This window comes from Carcharodon carcharias (genome assembly GCF_017639515.1).
Source record: "Carcharodon carcharias isolate sCarCar2 chromosome 39 unlocalized genomic scaffold, sCarCar2.pri SUPER_39_unloc_5, whole genome shotgun sequence".
Taxonomy (NCBI): Eukaryota; Metazoa; Chordata; class Chondrichthyes; order Lamniformes; family Lamnidae; genus Carcharodon; species Carcharodon carcharias.
Window position 1 is genome coordinate 918,029 of NW_024470844.1, and position 21,118 is coordinate 939,146.

At 58.0% G+C, this 21,118-nt stretch overlaps 1 protein-coding gene across 1 annotated transcript; it reads left to right on the forward strand.

The window, feature by feature from the left end:
- Positions 1 to 2: 2 nt before the first annotated feature.
- On the forward strand, positions 3 to 10,854 carry josd2 (Josephin domain containing 2). Its single transcript, XM_041182359.1, has 4 exons — positions 3 to 206; positions 7,637 to 7,762; positions 8,969 to 9,163; positions 10,240 to 10,854. Exons 1-4 carry the CDS (start codon positions 73 to 75, stop codon positions 10,337 to 10,339), a joined length of 555 nt encoding a protein of 184 aa, XP_041038293.1. The 5' UTR covers positions 3 to 72; the 3' UTR covers positions 10,340 to 10,854.
- Positions 10,855 to 21,118: the final 10,264 nt, after the last annotated feature.

Here is a 21,118-nt window from a genome sequence, read left to right on the forward strand (position 1 = left end):
AGGAAGTGACGTGTCGGGGAGCGGAAGTCGCGGTGTTGTTGTTGTAGCAGTAGCAGCAGCTCCTTCCCGGGGATGTCGGAGACCCCACCTCCCACCTCCCTGTACCACGAGAGGCAGCACCTGGAGCTCTGCGCCGTCCACGCCCTCAACAACCTCCTGCAGCAGCGGCTCTTCAGCAAGGAGGAGCTGGACCGGCTGTGCGGCCAGTGGGTAACCCGGGGCAACCGGCCGGGAGGGAGCGGGGACAGTGGGTGTCATGGTAACCACAGCCTGAGGGGATTGGAGAGGGGGGGACATTGGGTGTCAAGGTAACCAGCACCTGGGGGTTGGAGGGGGGACAATGGGTGTCATGGTAACCAGAGCCTGGGGGGATTGGAGGGGGGACAATGGGAGTCATGGTAACCAGCAGCTGGGGGTTGGAGCGGGGGGGACAATGGGTGTCATGGTAACCAGCACCTGGGGGTTGGAGGGGGGACAATGGGTGTCATGGTAACCAGAGCCTGGGGGGATTGGAGGGGGGACAATGGGAGTCATGGTAACCAGCAGCTGGGGGTTGGAGCGGGGGGGACAATGGGTGTCATGGTAACCAGCACCTGGGGGTTGGAGCGGGGGGGACAATGGGTGACATGGTAACCAGCACCTGGGGGTTGGAGAGGGGACAATGGGTGTCATGGTAACCAGAGCCTGAGGGGATTGGAGGGGGGGGACAATGGGTGTCATGGTAACCAGAGCCTGAGGGTTGGAGCGGGGACAATGGGTGTCATAGTAACCAGAGCCTGAGGGTTGGAGCCGGGGGCAATGGGTGGCATGGTAACCGGAGCCTGGGGTGATTGGAGAGGGGGGACAATGGGTGTCATGGTAACCAGCACCTGGGGGTTGGAGAGGGGACAATGGGTGTCATGGTAACCAGCACCTGGGGGTTGGAGCGGAGGGGACAATGGGTGTCATGGTAACCAGCACCTGGGGTTTGGAGAGGGGACAATGGGTGTCATGGTAACCAGCACCTGGGGGTTGGAGCGGAGGGGACAATGGGTGTCATGGTAACCAGCACCTGGGGTTTGGAGGGGGGACAATGGGTGTCATGGTAACCAGCACCTGGGGTTTGGAGGGGGGACAATGGGTGTCATGGTAACCAGGCCTGGGGGATTGGAGCGGGGGGACAATGGGTGTCATGGTAACCAGCACCTGGGGGTTGGAGAGGGGACAATGGGTGTCATGGTAACCAGCACCTGGGGGTTGGAGCGGGGGGGACAATGGGTGTCATGGTAACCAGAGCCTGAGGGTTGGAGCGGGGACAATGGGTGTCATAGTAACCAGAGCCTGAGGGTTGGAGCCGGGGGCAATGGGTGTCATGGTAACCAGAGCCTGGGGTGATTGGAGAGGGGGGACAATGGGTGGCATGGTAACCAGCACCTGGGGGTTGGAGCGGAGGGGACAATGGGTGTCATGGTAACCAGAGCCTGGGGTGATTGGAGAGGGGGGACAATGGGTGTCATGGTAACCAGCACCTGGGGGTTGGAGCAGGGGGGACAATGGGTGTCATGGTAACCAGCACCTGGGGGTTGGAGAGGGGACAATGGGTGTCATGGTAACCAGGCCTGGGGGTTGGAGCGGGGGGTCAATGGGTGTCATGGTAACCAGGCCTGGGGGATTGGAGCGGGGGACAATGGGTGTCATGGTAACCAGCAGCTGGGGGATTGGAGAGGGGGGACAATGGGTGTCATGGTAACCAGCAGCTGGGGGATTGGAGAGGGGGGACAATGGGTGTCATGGTAACCAGCACCTGGGGGTTGGAGAGGGGACAATGGGTGTCATGGTAACCAGGCCTGGGGGTTGGAGCGGGGGGTCAATGGGTGTCATGGTAACCAGGCCTGGGGGATTGGAGCGGGGGACAATGGGTGTCATGGTAACCAGCAGCTGGGGGATTGGAGAGGGGGGACAATGGGTGTCATGGTAACCAGCAGCTGGGGGTTGGAGCGGGGACAATGGGTGTCATGGTAACCAGAGCCTGAGGGTTGGAGCGGGGACAATGGGTGTCATAGTAACCAGAGCCTGAGGGTTGGAGTGGGGGGCAATGGGTGTCATGGTAACCAGAGCCTGGGGTGATTGGAGAGGGGGGACAATGGGTGTCATGGTAACCAGCACCTGGGGGTTGGAGAGGGGACAATGGGTGTCATGGTAACCAGCACCTGGGGGTTGGAGAGGGGACAATGGGTGTCATGGTAACCAGAGCCTGGGGGGATTCGAGTGGGGGGACAATGGGTGTCATGGTAACTAGCACCTGGGGGATTGGAGCGGGGGGACAATGGGTGTCATGGTAACCAGCACCTGGGGGTTGGAGAGGGGACAATGGGTGTCATGGTAACCAGCACCTGGGGGTTGGAGGGGGGACAATGGGTGTCATGGTAACCAGCACCTGGGGGTTGGAGCAGGGGGGACAATGGGTGTCATGGTAACCAGGCCTGGGGGAATTGGAGAGGGGGGACAATGGGTGTCATGGTAACCAGCACCTGGGGGTTGGAGCAGGGGGGACAATGGGTGTCATGGTAACCAGCACCTGGGGGTTGGAGCAGGGGGGACAATGGGTGTCATAGTAACCAGCACCTGGGTGTTGGAGCAGGGGGGACAATGGGTGTCATGGTAACCAGGCCTGGGGTGATTGGAGAGGGGGAACAATGGGTGTCATGGTAACCAGAGCCTGAGGGTTGGAGCGGGGACAATGGGTGTCATAGTAACCAGAGCCTGAGGGTTGGAGTGGGGGGCAATGGGTGTCATGGTAACCAGAGCCTGAGGGTTGGAGTGGGGGGCAATGGGTGTCATGGTAACCAGAGCCTGGGGTGATTGGAGAGGGGGGACAATGGGTGTCATGGTAACCAGCAGCTGGGGGATTGGAGAGGGGGGACAATGGGTGTCATGGTAACCAGCACCTGGGGGTTGGAGAGGGGACAATGGGTGTCATGGTAACCAGAGCCTGGGGGATTGGAGAGGGGACAATGGGTGTCATGGTAACCAGAGCCTGGGGATTGGAGCGGGGGGACAGTGGGTGTCATGGTAACCAGCACCTGGGGGTTGGAGAGGGGACAATGGGTGTCATGGTAACCAGGCCTGGGGGTTGGAGAGGGGACAATGGGTGTCATGGTAACCAGGCCTGGGGGTTGGAGTGTGGACAATGGGAGTCATGGGAACGCTGGGGGGATCAATGGGAGTCACGGTGACCCCGGTGGGGGGTGGGGGGAGTCGGGGGAGACAGTGGGAATCATGGTGACGCTGGGGGGGGACTCTGGTGACCGAAGGGGAAGGTGGGTAGGAGTGAGGGAGACTCAGGACGGGACGGGAGGAGGGGGGGAGGGAGACTCTGGGGTCGGGAGGAGGGGCGAGGGAGACTCTGGACGGGACGGGAGGAGGGGCGAGGGAGACTCAGGACGGGTCGGGAGGAGGGGGGAGGGAGACTCTGGACGGGACGGGAGGAGGGGAGGGAGACTCTGGACGGGTCGGGAGGAGGGGAGGGAGGGAGACTCTGGACGGGACGGGAGGAGGGGAGGGGGGGAGACTCTGGGGTTGGGAGGAGGGGAGGGGGGGAGACTCTGGACGGGACGGGAGGAGGGGAGGGGGGGAGACTCTGGACGGGACGGGAGGAGGGGAGGGGGGGAGACTCTGGACGGGACGGGAGGAGGGGAGGGAGGGAGACTCTGGACGGGTCGGGAGGAGGGGAGGGAGGGAGACTCTGGGGTTGGGAGGAGGGGAGGGAGACTCTGGACGGGACGGGAGGAGGGGAGGGGGGGAGACTCAGGACGGGTCGGGAGGAGGGGAGGGAGGGAGACTCTGGGGTTGGGAGGAGGGGAGGGGGGGAGACTCTGGGGTTGGGAGGAGGGGAGGGAGACTCTGGACGGGTCGGGAGGAGGGGGGAGGGAGACTCAGGACGGGACGGGAGGAGGGGAGGGGGGGAGACTCTGGACGGGACGGGAGGAGGGGAGGGAGGGAGACTCTGGGGTTGGGAGGAGGGGAGGGAGACTCTGGACGGGACGGGAGGAGGGGAGGGAGGGAGACTCAGGACGGGTCGGGAGGAGGGGAGGGAGGGAGACTCAGGACGGGACGGGAGGAGGGGAGGGAGGGAGACTCAGGACGGGTCGGGAGGAGGGGAGGGAGGGAGACTCAGGACGGGTCGGGAGGAGGGGAGGGGGGGAGACTCTGGACGGGTCGGGAGGAGGGGAGGGAGGGAGACTCTGGACGGGTCGGGAGGAGGGGAGGGAGGGAGACTCTGGGGTTGGGAGGAGGGGAGGGGGGGAGACTCTGGACGGGTCGGGAGGAGGGGAGGGGGGGAGACTGTGGACGGGTCGGGAGGAGGGGGGAGGGAGACTCTGGGGTCGGGAGGAGGGGGGAGGGAGACTCTGGGGTCGGGAGGAGGGGGGAGGGTGACTCTGGGGTCGGGAGGAGGGGGGAGGGAGACTCTGGGGTCGGGAGGAGGGGGGAGGGTGACTCTGGGGTCGGGAGGAGGGGAGGGAGACTCTGGGGTCGGGAGGAGGGGGGAGGGAGACTCTGGGGTCGGGAGGAGGGGGGAGGGAGACTCTGGGGACGGGAGGAGGGGAGGGAGACTCTGGGGACGGGAGGAGGGGAGGGAGACTCTGGGGTCGGGAGGAGGGGAGGGTGACTCTGGGGTCGGGAGGAGGGGAGGGAGACTCTGGGGACGGGAGGAGGGGAGGGGGGGAGACTCTGGACGGGACGGGAGGAGGGGAGGGAGACTCTGGACGGGACGGGAGGAGGGGAGGGGGGGAGACTCTGGGGTCGGGAGGAGGGGGGAGGGAGACTCTGGACGGGACGGGAGGAGGGGAGGGGGGGAGACTCTGGGGTCGGGAGGAGGGGAGGGAGGGAGACTCTGGGGTCGGGAGGAGGGGGGAGGGAGACTCTGGACGGGACGGGAGGAGGGGAGGGGGGGAGACTCTGGACGGGACGGGAGGAGGGGAGGGAGGGAGACTCTGGACGGGACGGGAGGAGGGGAGGGGGGGAGACTCTGGACGGGACGGGAGGAGGGGAGGGGGGGAGACTCTGGACGGGACGGGAGGAGGGGAGGGAGGGAGACTCTGGACGGGACGGGAGGAGGGGGGAGGGAGACTCTGGACGGGACGGGAGGAGGGGAGGGAGGGAGACTCTGGACGGGACGGGAGGAGGGGGGAGGGAGACTCTGGACGGGACGGGAGGAGGGGAGGGGGGGAGACTCTGGACGGGACGGGAGGAGGGGAGGGGGGGAGACTCTGGACGGGACGGGAGGAGGGGAGGGGGGGGAGACTCTGGACGGGACGGGAGGAGGGGAGGGAGGGAGACTCTGGACGGGACGGGAGGAGGGGAGGGGGGGAGACTCTGGACGGGACGGGAGGAGGGGAGGGAGGGAGACTCTGGACGGGACGGGAGGAGGGGGGGAGACTCTGGACGGGACGGGAGGAGGGGGGGGAGGGAGACTCTGGACGGGACGGGAGGGGGGGAGACTCTGGACGGGACGGGAGGAGGGGAGGGAGACTCTGGACGGGACGGGAGGAGGGGGGAGGGAGACTCTGGACGGGACGGGAGGAGGGGGGAGGGAGACTCTGGACGGGACGGGAGGAGGGGAGGGAGACTCTGGACGGGACGGGAGGAGGGGAGGGGGGGAGACTCTGGACGGGTCGAGAGGAGGGGGGGAGACTCTGGACGGGACGGGAGGAGGGGGGGAGACTCTGGACGGGACGGGAGGAGGGGAGGGGGGGAGACTCTGGACGGGACGGGAGGAGGGGAGGGAGACTCTGGACGGGACGGGAGGAGGGGGGAGGGAGACTCAGGACGGGACGGGAGGAGGGGAGGGGGGGAGACTCTGGACGGGACGGGAGGAGGGGAGGGGGGGAGACTCTGGACGGGACGGGAGGAGGGGAGGGAGGGAGACTCTGGACGGGACGGGAGGAGGGGAGGGGGGGAGACTCTGGACGGGACGGGAGGAGGGGAGGGAGGGAGACTCTGGACGGGACGGGAGGAGGGGAGGGGGGGAGACTCTGGACGGGACGGGAGGAGGGGAGGGAGGGACAGACTCCGGGGATGAGGGGAGAAGGCTCTGAGGGCCGGAACCTGTGGATGTGGGGTGTCAGGCAAATCCGGGAGCGGGAGGAGAGATATCCAGGCAGGGGGGTGGGGGGTTGGAGGAGGATCATTTGGAAATGGGAGGTAGTGGGGGGGGGCGAGAGAGGTAAATCAGGAACACCATAATTGGTGTCTGAGACAAGTTTAACATGACCTCCTCACTCTTGTACTCACTTCTCCTGTTAACAAAGCCGAAGATACGATCTCAACATGCCCTGCCACCTGGAATGACCTATGTAGGTACACGCTGAGGTCCCTCTGTTCCTGCACCTCCTTTAGAGTTCCTCCCTTTGTTTTATACCGTCGATCCATATTCCTCCTGCCGAAATGATTCACCTCACCCTTCTGTGCATTCAACTTCATCCGCCCCTTGCCCGCCCAATCCACCAACACGTCTATGTCCCTTTGAAGTTCCAGACTCTCCCCCTCGCAGTTGACGACATCTTTCCATCTTGTTTTATCAGCTGCGAGCTTTGAAATCGTGTGCCCGCACACCCCAGTCTTGATCATGATTATACGTCAAGGAAGGAAGAGCAAGGGGTCCCAACCCTGACCCCACGCGCACCCCCCCCCCCACCTCCCCCCACCACCCTGAGCAGCTCCACCACAAACCTTCCTCCGACCTGGATCTCTCCTCCCTGCTTCCTGGTGGCTCAGCCAATCCCTTGTCCCGAGTGCCCCACTTTCCCTTCCATCCCGCCAGCCGGATTTTTGTTCCCGTCTGTTGCATGGGGCCTCACGAATGTGCCGGCTGCATCAGCCACATCAGCCGCCTTTACCTCGCCGACCTTCTCTGTTTCCACCCACCGCCCCCCCCCCCACACCGCCTCGGAAGACTTCCGCCAGTTAGTTATCAGCGTGAGTTTCCCCCTCAACGAATCCAAGCTGGATTTCCGCAATTAGACCCTGCACTCGCCGAACTGAGGGTTGGCTTGTCCCGCACTCTAGTTTCCAATCGAGCTAGCGTGTTGCTCTGCCCCCAGATCCACCAGGCGTTTACCCACTTTTCCCCTTGGAACTCCTCGCCGGCTCGGTGCACCCAAACCGCTTGCTGCCTGAACGAAGGGTCACCCTTTTGCCTCAGGACCCCTCTGGGTGCCCTTCTGTTTCCCAGCCCTCCTTCCACTGGGAACAGCTCCCCCTTTCGTCCCTTCCCTCGCCAACCCTTTGAACTCCAGCCTCCCCCTTCTCTACTGGAAGGAGAATTACCCCAACCCCCCCCCACCCAACACCCAGCTCCTCCCAAGCGTGTTCTCTCTCTCTCTCTCTCTTTTTAACTGAAGCCCCTCAACTTGCGCCGCACCCTCTTCCCAGGTTTCCCAACTCCGCACACGCCCTCGCCGTCCAAATCGCTCGGGGTGGGGGAAGGGAGGGTTGGGGGTGCTGCTGGTGATGGGAGAAGAGGGGAGCGGGTCTAGTCGCCGACTTCAGCCTGTCTCGCTCCGCGTCCAGTCTCGAGCCCGCTCTAACTCTTAACTCTCTTCCCACCCACCCACCCACCCACCCCCCCCCCCCCCCCCCCCCCCCCCCCCCGCAGACTGGCTCCCGACTCGCTGCTGAATCCGCATCGTAGCTTGCTGGGGACGGGGAACTACGATGTGAACATCCTCATGGCTGCCTTACTGACTCGAGGCTTCGCTGCGATCTGGTGGGACAAACGCAGGTACGGTCCCTGTCTCCCACCACCCCCCCAACCCCAGAGACTGATCGGCACACCATTGACCAGAAACTGAACTGGGACCAGCCATATAAATACTGCGGCTACAAGAGCAGGTCAGAGGCTGGGAATCCTGTGCAGAGTCACTCACCTCCTGACTCCCCAAAGCCTGTCCACCATCTACAAGGCACAAGTCAGGAGTGTGATGGGATACTCTCCACTTGCCTGGATGAGTGCAGCTCCCACAATACTCAAGAAGCACGACACCGTCCAGGATAAAGCAGCCCCCGCTTGATCGGCACCCCATCCACAAACATTCACTCCCTCCACCACCGACGCACAGTAGCAGCAGCGTGTGTACCATCTACAAGATGCACTGCAGGAATTCACCAAGGCTCCTTTGACAGCACCTTCCAAACCCACGACCACTACCATCTAGAAGAACAAGGGCAGCAGACACAGGGACACCACCACCTGGAAGTTCCCCTCCAAGTCTCTCACCATCCTGACTTGGGAATATATTGGCTGTTCCTTCTGTCGCTGGGTCCAAATCCTGGAACTCTCTCTCTAACAGCGTTGTGGGTGTACCTACACCACAGGGACAAAATCCTGGAACTCCCTCCCTAACAGCACTGTGGGTGTACCTACACCACAGGGACAAAATCCTGGAACTCCCTCCCTAACAGCACTGTGGCTGTACCTACACCACAGGTACAAAATCCTGGGACTCCCTCCCTAACAGCGCAGTGGGTGTACCCACACCACAGTGATAAAATCCTGGAACTCCCTCCCTAACAGAGCTGTGGGTGTCCCTACACCACCCGGACAAAATCCTGGAACTCCCTCCCTAACAGCACTGTGGGTGTCCCTACACCACCCGGACAAAAACCTGGAACACCCTCCCTAACAACACTGTGGGTGTACCTACACCACAGGGACAAAATCCTGGAACTCCCTCCCTAACAGCGCTGTGGGTGTACCTACACCAGAGGGACTGCCAGTGGCTCAAGAAGGCAGCTCACCACCACCACCTTAAGGGGCAATTAGGGATGGGAAATAAACGCTGGGCCCAGCCAGCGATCCCCACATCCCCTGAACGAGTAAAACAAATCGTGGTACTTCTACGCCCCATCTCCCCACCACTCCTGCGATTCCCCTGCCTTAGCCCCTCTCTCTCCTCTCTCTCTCTCTCTCGTCTCCCTCTCTCTCCAGGTCACTCACGAGCTTAGTGCTGAGTCGGGTACATGGCTTGATCCTCAACATCCCCTCCAACGTGACGCTGGGCTTTGTGTCTCTGCCGATCCGGCGCAAGCACTGGGTGGCTGTAAGGCAGGTCGGCGGCTCCTATTACAACCTGGACTCCAAACTCAAGGCCCCCGCCCACATCGGGGGCGAGGAGGATCTCAGGTGAGTGGCGCGCGAGGGAAGGGAGGGGAACCGGGTTGAGGGACATCACCGAGAGCATCTTGGCCGCGAGCTGAGTCCCCAGTCCTTGTATGCTTGCGTCAGGTAGTCCAGTCAGTGCCCTGCATTACTGACTGTATCTATACTGATGTTAATCCAGCTCACTCACACTGTCACTCAGTAACCCCTCTCCCCCCAGCGCCCTGTGTTACTGACTGTATCTCTACTGATGTGAATCCAGCTCATTCACGCTGTCACTCAGTAACCCCTCACCCCCCAGCGCCCTGTGTTACTGACTGTATCTCTACTGATGTTAATCCAGCTCCCTCACACTGTCACTCAGTAACCCTCTCTCCCCCCAGCACCCTGTGTTACTGTCTGTATCTCCACTGATGTTAATCCAGCTCCCTCACACTGTCATTCAGTAACCCCTTTCCCCCCCCATCGCCCTGTATTACTGACTGTATCTCTACTGATGCTAATCCAGCTCCCTCACACTGTCACTCAGTAACCTCTCTCCCTGCAGCCCTCTTGCTCCCTCCCTCCTGTTTTATTTTCTCTCTCTGCCCCCCCACTGTCTCCCACTGCCAGCCTCCTGGTCTCTACTCCCTCGGCCGTTTGCCTTCCCCACCCCCTGTGCTGTGCGCCCCCGCTGCCTTTCCCACCCTCTCTGCTCCGCAGTCCGCCTTGTCCTTGTGCCCCGGGGTTCAGCTTCCCCGTGCTGCCTGAGACTCGTCCCGGTAAACATGCACACCAGGAGCTTCCGTCGCTGGCTCCCTCCAGCAATGTTCAGGGTCTATTTTTACCGCAGTCCAAACACTTTGTGGAATCTGACATCACTGGGGCTGGGGGAGGGGGGTGGTGGAAGATGGGGAATGTGTGACTGGGTCACCACCTGACATCTCGTCTCACGCTCCATGTTGAGACCTTCCGGCGCCTCCTTGCCTGGTTTCTGTCTGATCCCCACCCCCCTGCCCCCCCCCTCTCCGTGCAACGATTTGTCCTGTCCGAAATCACGCCTCGTTTGTTTGTTTGACCCCTGCTGTTCTCCTTCCATCCCGCCCCCCCCCCCCCACCAGGAAGTTCCTGCAGGAACAGGTCGCCCAGGAGCCCTGCCAGTTGCTGCTGGTCGTGGAGAGGGAGGTGGAGGAAGATGGAAGCTGGCTCCTCCCTCTCTGAACGCGCGAGGGGGATCGGACAGAGAGAACGAGCGAGAGAGCGAGGGGACATCTCCTGACGGACCGGGCTTTGCGTTCAAGAGCAAGAGCTGCTGTACACGCCGACGGGGAGGGAGAGCCCTCCGCAGAACGGGCTGCCTGTACATTGAGGGGATCCCTGGGGCACTGGGCGTGGTGCTGGGGCTTCAGCTGGGAAGAGCGGAAGGAACCGAGCAGGGAGCAGGCTATCGGGCCCCTCGAGCCTACTCCCACTACCGCCTCCCCCCCCCCAACCCCATTCAATCGTGCCTTACCTCGGGGCTTCAACTCACCCGCTCCCCACATCTCCCTGTGAGAGACCAAAGGTGTGCCCATCTCTGGCTTAAATATCCGACGATGGGGCGTCTGGGCTAAAGAATTCCAAAGATTCACAACCCTCCGAGGGAAGAATTTTCCTCTCGTCGCCATGAGACAAAGGAGCAGAAATGAGGCCATTCGGCCCATCGAGTCTGCTCCGCCATTCAATCATGGCTGATAAATTTCTCAACCCCATTCTCCCGCCTTCTTCCCGTAACCTTTGACCCCCTTACCAATCAAGAACCTATCTATCTCGCTCTTAAATACACTCAATGACCTGGCCTCCACAGCCTTCTGTGGCAATGAATTCCACAGATTCACCACTCTCTGGCTAAAGAAGTTTCTCCTCATCTCTGTTCTAAAAGGTCTTCCCTTTACTCTGAGGCTGTGCCCTCGGGTCCTAGTCTCTCCTACTAATGGAAACATCTTCCCCACGTCCACTCTATCCAGGCCTTTCAGTATTCTGTAAGTTTCAATCAGGTCCCCCCCTCATCCTTCTAAACTCCATCGAGTATAGACCCAGAGTCCTCAAACGTTCCTCATACGTTAAGCCTTTCGTTCCTGGGATCAGTCTCAGCCCTAAATGATCATCCCCCTGATCCCGAGACTGTGCCCCCCTCCCCCCACCCACCAACCCACCCACCGGTGTTTTAGATTCCCGGAACACCGGGAACGATCTCGGAGCACCCGCCTAAGTCCCCCCCTCCCGTCAGGAGTGTGAAGGTTTCGGTGAGATCGCACCCCCCCCCCCCACCGTTCTTCCGAACTCCGGAGAAAACGCGTGAGGCCCTGTTTCCTCACCATCGGGAAAGCCTCCACCCTCACCCCGGGGCCCCGATCTGGTGAACCTTCGCTTCTACACCCACCCCTGCCCCACCCCACCCACCCAACACCCCAAACCGGTGGAACATGGAGACTCAAACCTGCCCACAGTATTCCAGATGTGACCTCACCGAGACCCCGTGCATCTGCAGCGAGACCCCTTCCCTCTCCTGTGCTCCGGTTCGCCCCCCCTGTGGTCAAAGTGGGAGGGAGACCACAGCACGCTGGTTGCAGTCCTCCCAAGCCGATTCTGTGGGTCACGCTGGCCTTCGGGGTGGGGGTGAGGGGGTGGGGTGAGGGGCAGTGGGCAGTGACTGACCACCACCCCCCCCCGCCCCCCCCAGCCTAGCCTGAGGGTTAGCACAGACCCCACCCCCCACACCTAATCGGACAAGAGCCAGGGGGCCACTGCCACCCTTCACCTTGTGAGGTTCCCTTGAACGTCTGCGAGATGCTGATGACTTGACACGAAGCTGTGCCCCAATGGTGGTAAAATAGACAGATGCCTCAATTTGCATATATTTCGAATATGCCAATTGTCTCCCAAGTGCTTGTGCAGGGTAATTTGCATATATTTCGAATATGCTGATTCTCCCCACCCCAAGTGCTTGTTCAGGGTAATTTGCATATATTTCCAATATGCTGATTCTCCCCACCCCAAGTGCTTGTTCAGGGTAATTTGCATATATTTTGAATATGCTGATTTTCCCCCACCCCCCCCAAGTGCTGTGCAGGGTAATTTGCATATATTTTGAATATGCTGATTGTCCCCCACGTGCTTGTTCGGGGTACTTTGCATATATTTCAAATATGCTGATTGTCCCCCAAGTGCTGTGCTGGGTAATTTCCATATATTTTGAATATGCTGATTCTTTCTCTCCCCCGCCACCCCCCCCCCCCCCCCCCCCCCCCCCCGCCCCCCCCCCCCCCCCCCCCACCCCCCCAAGTGCTTGTTTAGGGTAATTTGCATATATTTCGAATATGCTGATTCTCCCCACCCAGTGCTGTGCAGGGTAATTTGCATATATTTCGAATATGCTGATTCTCCCCACCCCTCCCCACCCAGTGCTGCGCTGGGTAATTTGCATATATTTTGAATATGTTGACTTTTCTGCCCCCCTCCTCCCCCCACCCAAGCCCATGTGCAATAATTTGTGTGTAAGTACGATGATGCAGATCTTCCCCCCCCCCCCCCACCCCGCCAAAGTGCGGTGCTGAATGATCTGCATCAAATGCAAATTTGCACACTGCTCCACGTGTTGGCCTGATTTGCATTTACTTGGAATACGCGTCGGTCTCCCCAGGCACAGTTCGATAATTTTGCGGGTAATCTTCAATCGGGGCAGATTTTCACGTGTGGGGAGGGGAAGGATGTGTCTGTAAAAGAGCTCAGGCGACACGAGTTCACCCGATTCCCCTGCGGACGGATTTGCGTTATGTTTTTTTTTAAACATGCGGATTCTCTCTGGTTCGGTTCGGTTTGGCTTAACTTGCATGTGTTCTGGATACGCGGAACAAGTCGCCCGGACTGAACGGACTGTAACCCCCCCCCACAAATAAACTCCTTGCCGTTATGGTTTCGATTCTGGTGTGGTTGGCTCTTGAGTTTCGTGGAACACCTGCATTCATATAGCGCCTTCGGTGTACACCCACCCCCCCCCACCTCAAAAGGCGGCCTCTCATAGGAGCAGCCATCGAGCCACATTTGACACCGAGCCCTGTGCGGAGGTATCAGAGAGAGGAGCCAAAGGTTCAGTCAAAGTCCGATTTAAAGAGGGTGGAGAGAGAGAGAGAGAGGTTTAGGGACAGAACAGGAGGATGAGAATTGTAGGTGCTGAAGGAGGTTAGAGAGATAGGGAGGGGTGTAGTGGCTGGAGGAGGTTACAGAGATAGGGGTGTAGGGGCTGGAGGAGGTTACAGAGATAGGGAGGGGTGTAGGGGCTGGAAGAGGTTACAGAGATAGAGAGGGGTGTAGGGGCTGGAGGAGGTTACAGAGATAGGGAGGGGTGTAGGGGCTGGAAGAGGTTACAGAGATAGGGAGGGGTGTAGGGGCTGGAAGAGGTTACAGAGATAGGGAGGGGTGTAGGGGCTGGAGGTGGTTACAGAGATAGGGAGGGGTGTAGGGGCTGGAGGAGGTTACAGAGATAGGGAGGGGTGTAGGGGCTGGAGGAGGTTACAGAGATAGGGAGGGAGGGGGTGAGGGGCAGTGGAGGGATTTGAACAGGTCCGCTAGCACACGGTGATGGGTGAGTGGGTTTTGGTGTGAGTTAGGACATGGGGTTGGGCGGTGGGCTGAGTTGTGTAATGTGTTCAGGTTGTCCTGCCTGACATCGAGGGTCAGCTGTCGTTCAGCAGTGATGGACACGGGAACAGTGCAGGACCCGGGGATGGTCAGCGATGATGGGTGTACAATCAATGCAGATCTGGGAAAGATCTTCAGCTCCATAATCCAGGCCGACACTCCCCCCGGTGCCAGTACTGAGGGAGTGCTGCACTGTCAGAGGGAGATGTATATACTCTAGGATTTGAGCTCCGTAATCCAGGCCGACAGTCCCCCCGGTGCCAGTACTGAGGGAGTGCTGCACTGTCAGAGGGAGATGTATATACTGTAGGATTTGAACTCCATAATCCAGGCCGACACTCCCCCCGGTGCCAGTACTGAGGGAGTGCTGCACTGTCGGAGATGCCTTCTCTCAGATTTGGCATTGAACTGGGGGCCCCAATGTGGTTGTGGAACATTACCCTCACCTTTATCTCCTAAATCATGAACTGTTGCTCGGCATTGTAACTGAATAACCACCTTCTGTTCCTGTGTAACAGGCTCGAGAGGGCTGAATGGGCCTCCTCCAGTTCCTGTGTAACAGGCTCGAGGGGGCTGAATGGGCCTCCTCCTGTTCCTGTGTAACAGGCTCGAGGGGGCTGAATGGGCCTCCTCCAGTTCCTGTGTAACAGGCTCGAGGGGGCTGAATGGGCCTCCTCCAGTTCCTGTGTAACAAGCTCGAGAGGCTGAATGGGCCTCCTCCTGTTCCTGTGATAATATTTTTAAATTAATTCTCAGGATGTGAGCTTCACTGGTTTGCCCATCCCTAATTGACCTTTGAGAAGGCGGTGGTGAGCTGCCTTCTTGAGCTGCTGCTGTCCCTGTGGTGTAGGTACACCCACATTGCTGTAAGGGAGGGAGTTCCAGGATTTTGTCCCTGTGATGTAGGTACACCCACAGTGCTGTTAGGGAGGGAGTTCCAGGATTTTGTCCCTGTGGTGTAGGTACACCCACAGTGCTGTTAGGGAGGGAGTTCCAGGATTTTGTCCCTGTGGTGTAGGTACACCCACAGTGCTGTTAGGGAGGGAGTTCCAGGATTTTGTCCCTGTGGTGTAGGTACACCCACAGTGCTGTAAGGGAGAGTTACAGGATTTTGTCCCTGTGTTGTAGGTACACCCACAGTGCTGTTAGGGAGGGAGTTCCAGGATTTGTCCCTGTGGTGTAGGTACACCCACAGTGCTGATAGGGAGGGAGTTCCAAGAATTTGTCCCTGTAGTGTAGGTACACCCGCAGTGCTGTTAGGGAGGGAGTTCCAGGCTTTTGTCCCTGTGGTGTAGGTACACCCAGAGTGCTGTTAGGGAGGGAGTTCCAGGATTTTGTCCCTGTGGTGTAGGTACACCCACAGTGCTGTTAGGGAGGAAGTTCAAGGATTTTGTCCCTGTGGTGTATGTACACCCACAGTGCTGTTAGGGAGGGAGTTCCAGGAATTTGTCCCTGTGGTGTAGGTACACCCACAGTGCTGTTAGGGAGGGAGTTCCAAGATTTTGTCCCTGTTGTGCAGGTACACCCACAGTGCTGTTAGGGAGGGAGTTCCAGGATTTTGTCACTGTGGTGAAGGTACTTCCACGGTGCTGTTAGGGAGGGAGTTCCAGGATTTTGTCCCTGTGGTGTAGGTACACCCACAGTGCTGTTAGGGAGGGAGTTCCAGGATTTTGTCCCTGTGGTGTAGGTACTTCCACGGTGCTGTTAGGGAGGGAGTTCCAGGATTTTGACCCTGTGGTGTAGGTACACCCACAGTGCTGTTAGGGAGGGAGTTCCAGGATTTTGTGCCTGTGGTGTACGTACACCCACAGTGCTGTTAGGGAGGGAGTTCCAGGATTTTGTCTGTGTGGTGTAGGTACACCCAGAGTGCTGTTAGGGAGGGAATTCCAGGATTTTGTCCCCGTGGTGTAGGTACACCAACAGTGCTGTTAGGGAGAGAGTTACAGGATTTTGTCCCTGTGGTGTAGGTACACCCACAGTGCTGTTAGGGAGGGAGATCCAGGATTTTGTCCCTGTGGTGCAGGTACACCCACAGTGCAGTTAGGGAGGGAGTTCCAGGTATTTGTCCCTGCGGTGTAGGTACACCCACAGTGCTGTTAGGGAGGGAGTTCCAGGATTTTGTCCCTTTGGTGTAGGTACACCCACAGTGCTGTTAGGGAGGGAGTTTCAAGAATTTGTCCCTGTAGTGTAGGTACACCCGCAGTGCTGTTAGGGAGGAAGTTCCAGGATTTTATCCCTGTGGTGTACGTACACCCACAGTACTGTTAGGGAGAGAGTTACAGGATTTTGTCCCTGTGGTGTAGGTACACACACAGTGAAGTTAGGGAGGGAGTTCCAGGATTTTGTCCCTGTGGTGTAGGTACACCCACAGTGCTGTTAGGGAGGGAGTTCCAGGATTTGTCCCTGTGGTGTAGGTACACCCACAGTGCTGTTAGGGAGGGAGTTCCCGGATTTTGTCCCTGTGGTGTAGGTACACCCACAGTGCTGATAGGGAGGGAGTTCCAAGAATTTGTCCCTGTAGTGTAGGTACACCCGCAGTGCTGTTAGGGAGGGTGTTCCAGGATTTTGTCCCTGTGGTGTAAGTACACCCACAGTGCTGTTAGGGAGGGAGTTCCAGGACTTTGTCCCTGTGGTGTAGGTACACCCACAGTGCTGTTAGGGAGAGAGTTACAGGATTTTGTCCCTGTGTTGTAGGTACACCCACAGTACTGTTAGGGAGAGAGTTACAGGATTTTGTCCCTGTGGTGTAGGTACACCCACAGTGAAGTTAGGGAGGGAGTTCCAGGTTTTTGTCCCTGTGGTGTAGGTACACCCACAGTGCTGTTAGGGAGGGAGTTCCAGGATTTTGTCCCTGTGGTGAAGGTACTTCCACGGTGCTGTTAGGGAGGGAGTTCCAGGATTTTGTCCCTGTGGTGTATGTACACCCACGGTGCTGTTCGGGAGGGAGTTCCAGGATTTTGTGCCTGTGGTGTAGGTACACCCGCAGTGCTGTAAGGGAGGAAGTTCCAGGATTTTGTCCCTGTGGTGTAGGTACACCAACAGTGCTGTTAGGGAGAGAGTTACAGGATTTTGTCCCTGTGGTGTAGGTACACCCGCAGTGCGGTTAGGGAGGGAGTTCCAGGTATTTGTCCCTGTAGTGTAGGTACACCCACAGTGCTGTTAGGGAGGGAGTACCAGGATTTTGTCCCTGTGATGTAGGTACACCCACAGTGCTGTTAGGGAGGGAGTTCCAGGATTTTGTCCATGTGGTAGAGGTACACCCACAGTGCTGTTAGGGAGGGAGTTCCAGGATTTTGTCCCTGTGGTGTAGGTACACCCACAGTGCTGTTAGGGAGGGAGTTCCAGGATTTTGTCCGTGTGGTATAGGTACACCCAGAGTGCTGTAAGGGAGAGTTACAGGATTTTGTCCCTGTGTTGTAGGTACACCCACAGTGCTGTTAGGGAGGGAGTTCCAGGATTTGTACCTGTGGTGTAGGTACACCCACAGTGCTGAAAGGGAGGGAGTTCCAAGAATTTGTCCCTGTAGTGTAGGTACACCCGCAGTGCTGTTAGGGAGGGAGATCCAGGCTTTTGTCCCTGTGGTGTAGGTACACCCAGAGTGCTGTTAGGGAGGGAGTTCCAGGATTTTGTCCCTGTGGTGTAGGTACACCCAGAGTGCTGTTAGGGAGGGAGTTCCAGGATTTCGTCCCTGTGGTGTAGGTACACCCACAGTGCTGTTAGGGAGGAAGTTCAAGGATTTTGTCCCTGTGGTGTATGTACACCCACAGTGCTGTTAGGGAGGGAGTTCCAGGAATTTGTCCCTGTGGTGTAGGTACACCCACAGTGCTGTTAGGGAGGGAGTTCCAGGATTTTGTCACTGTGGTGAAGGTACTTCCACGGTGCTGTTAGGGAGGGAGTTCCAGGATTTTGTCCCTGTGGTGTAGGTACACCCACAGTGCTGTTAGGGAGGGAGTTCCAAGATTTTGTCCCTGTGGTGTAGGTACTTCCACGGTGCTGTTAGGGAGGGAGTTCGAGGATTTTGACCCTGTGGTGTAGGTACACCCACAGTGCTGTTAGGGAGCGAGTTCCAGGATTTTGTCCCTGTGGTGTAGGTACACCCACGGTGCTGTTAGGGAGGGAGTTCCAGGATTTTGTGCCTGTGGTGTACGTAGACCCACAGTGCTGTTAGGGAGGGAGTTCCAGGATTTTGTGCCTGTGGTGTACGTACACCCACAGTGCTGTTAGGGAGGGAGTTCCAGGATTTTGTCTGTGTGGTGTAGGTACACCCAGAGTGCTGTTAGGGAGGGAATTCCAGGATTTTGTCCCCGTGGTGTAGGTACACCAACAGTGCTGTTAGGGAGAGAGTTACAGGATTTTGTCCCTGTGGTGTAGGTACACCCACAGTGCTGTTAGGGAGGGAGATCCAGGATTTTGTCCCTGTGGTGTAGGTACACCCACAGTGAAGTTAGGGAGGGAGTTCCAGGTATTTGTCCCTGTGGTGTAGGTACACCCACAGTGCTGTTAGGGAGGGAGTTCCAGGATTTTGTCCCTTTGGAGTAGGTACACCCACAGTGCTGTTAGGGAGGGAGTTCCAAGAATTTGTCCCTGTAGTGTAGGTACACCCGCAGTGCTGTTAGGGAGGAAGTTCCAGGATTTTATCCCTGTTGTGTACGTACACCCACAGTACTGTTAGGGAGAGAGTTACAGGATTTTGTCCCTGTGGTGTAGGTACACACACAGTTAAGTTAGGGAGGGAGTTCCAGGTTTTTGTCCCTGTGGTGTAGGTACACCCACAGTGCTGTTAGGGAGGGAGTTCCAGGATTTTGTCCCTGTGGTGTACGTACACCCACAGTGCTGTTAGGGAGGGAGTTCCAGGATTTGTCCCTGTGGTGTAGGTACACCCACAGTGCTGTTAGGGAGGGAGTTCCCGGATTTTGTCCCTGTGGTGTAGGTACACCCACAGTGCTGATAGGGAGGGAGTTCCAAGAATTTGTCCCTGTAGTGTAGGTACACCCGCAGTGCTGTTAGGGAGGGTGTTCCAGGATTTTGTCCCTGTGGTATAGGTACACCCACAGTGCTGTTAGGGAGGGAGTTCCAGGACTTTGTCCCTGTGGTGTAGGTACACCCACAGTGCTGTTAGGGAGGGAGTTCCAGGATTTTGTCCATGTGGTGTAGGTACACCCGCAGTGCTGTTAGGGAGGGAGTTCCAGGATTTTGTCCCTGTGGTGTAGGTACACCCACAGTGCTGTTAGGGAGGGAGTTCCAGGATTTTTTCCGTGTGGTGTAGGTACACCCAGAGTGCTGTAAGGGAGAGTTACAGGATTTTGTCCCTGTGTTGTAGGTACACCCACAGTGCTGTTAGGGAGGGAGTTCCAGGATTTGTACCTGTGGTGTAGGTACACCCACAGTGCTGTTAGGGAGGGAGTTCCAGGATTTGTACCTGTGGTGTAGGTACACCCACAGTGCTGTTAGGGAGGGAGTTCCAGGCTTTTGTCCCTGTGGTGTAGGTACACCCAGAGTGCTGTTAGGGAGGGAGTTCCAGGATTTTGTCCCTGTGGTGTAGGTACACCCACAGTGCTGTTAGGGAGGAAGTTCAAGGATTTTGTCCCTGTGGTGTATGTACACCCACAGTGCTGTTAGGGAGGGAGTTCCAGGAATTTGTCCCTGTGGTGTAGGTACACCCACAGTGCTGTTAGGGAGGGAGTTCCAAGATTTTGTCCCTGTTGTGCAGGTACACCCACAGTGCTGTTAGGGAGGGAGTTCCAGGATTTTGTCCCTGTGGTGTAGGTACACCCACAGTGCTGTTAGGGAGGGAGTTCCAGGATTTTGTCACTGTGGTGAAGGTACTTCCACGGTGCTGTTAGGGAGGGAGTTCCAGGATTTTGTCCCTGTGGTGTAGGTACACCCACAGTGCTGTTAGGGAGGGAGTTCGAGGATTTTGACCCTGTGGTGTAGGTACACCCACAGTGCTGTTAGGGAGGGAGTTCCAAGATTTTGTCCCTGTGGTGTAGGTACTTCCACGGTGCTGTTAGGGAGGGAGTTCGAGGATTTTGACCCTGTGGTGTAGGTACACCCACAGTGCTGTTAGGGAGGGAGTTCCAGGATTTTGTCCCTGTGGTGTAGGTACACCCACGGTGCTGTTCGGGAGGGAGTTCCAGGATTTTGTGCCTGTGGTGTACGTACACCCACAGTGCTGTTAGGGAGGGAGTTCCAGGATTTTGTCTGTGTGGTGTAGGTACACCCAGAGTGCTGTTAGGGAGGGAATTCCAGGATTTTGTCCCCGTGGTGTAGGTACACCAACAGTGCTGTTAGGGAGGGAGATCCAGGATTTTGTCCCTGTGGTGCAGGTACACCCACAGTGAAGTTAGGGAGGGAGTTCCAGGTATTTGTCCCTGCAGTGTAGGTACACCCACAGTGCTGTTAGGGAGGGAGTTCCAGGATTTTGTCCCTTTGGATTAGGTACACCCACAGTGCTGTTAGGGAGGGAGTTCCAAGAATTTGTCCCTGTAGTGTAGGTACACCCACAGTGCTGATAGGGAGGGAGTTCCAAGAATTTGTCCCTGTAGTGTACGTACACCCGCAGTGCTGTTAGGGAGGGAGTTCCAGGCTTTTGTCCCTGTGGTGTAGGTACACCCAGAGTGCTGTTAGGGAGGGAGTTCCAGGATTTTGTCCCTGTGGTGTAGGTACACCCAGAGTGCTGTTAGGGAGGGAGTTCCAGGATTTCGTCCCTGTGGTGTAGGTACACCCACAGTGCTGTTAGGGAGGAAGTTCAAGGATTTTGTCCCTGCGGTGTATGTACACCCACAGTGCTGTTAGGGAGGGAGTTCCAGGAATTTGTCCCTGTGGTGTAGGTACACCCACAGTGCTGTTAGGGAGGGAGTTCCAAGATTTTGTCCCTGTTGTGCAGGTACACCCACAGTGCTGTTAGGGAGGGAGTTCCAGGATTTTGTCACTGTGATGAAGGTACTTCCACGGTGCTGTTAGGGAGGGAGTTCCAGGATTTTGTCCCTGTGGTGTAGGTACACCCACAGTGCTGTTAGGGAGGGAGTTCCAAGATTTTGTCCCTGTGGTGTAGGTACACCCACGGTGCTGTTCGGGAGGGAGTTCCAGGATTTTGACCCTGTGGTGTAGGTACACCCACAGTGCTGTTAGGGAGCGAGTTCCAGGATTTTGTCCCTGTGGTGTAGGTACACCCACGGTGCTGTTCGGGAGGGAGTTCCAGGATTTTGTGCCTGTGGTGTACGTACACCCACAGTGCTGTTAGGGAGGGAGTTCCAGGATTTTGTCTGTGTGGTGTAGGTACACCCAGAGTGCTGTTAGGGAGGGAATTCCAGGATTTTG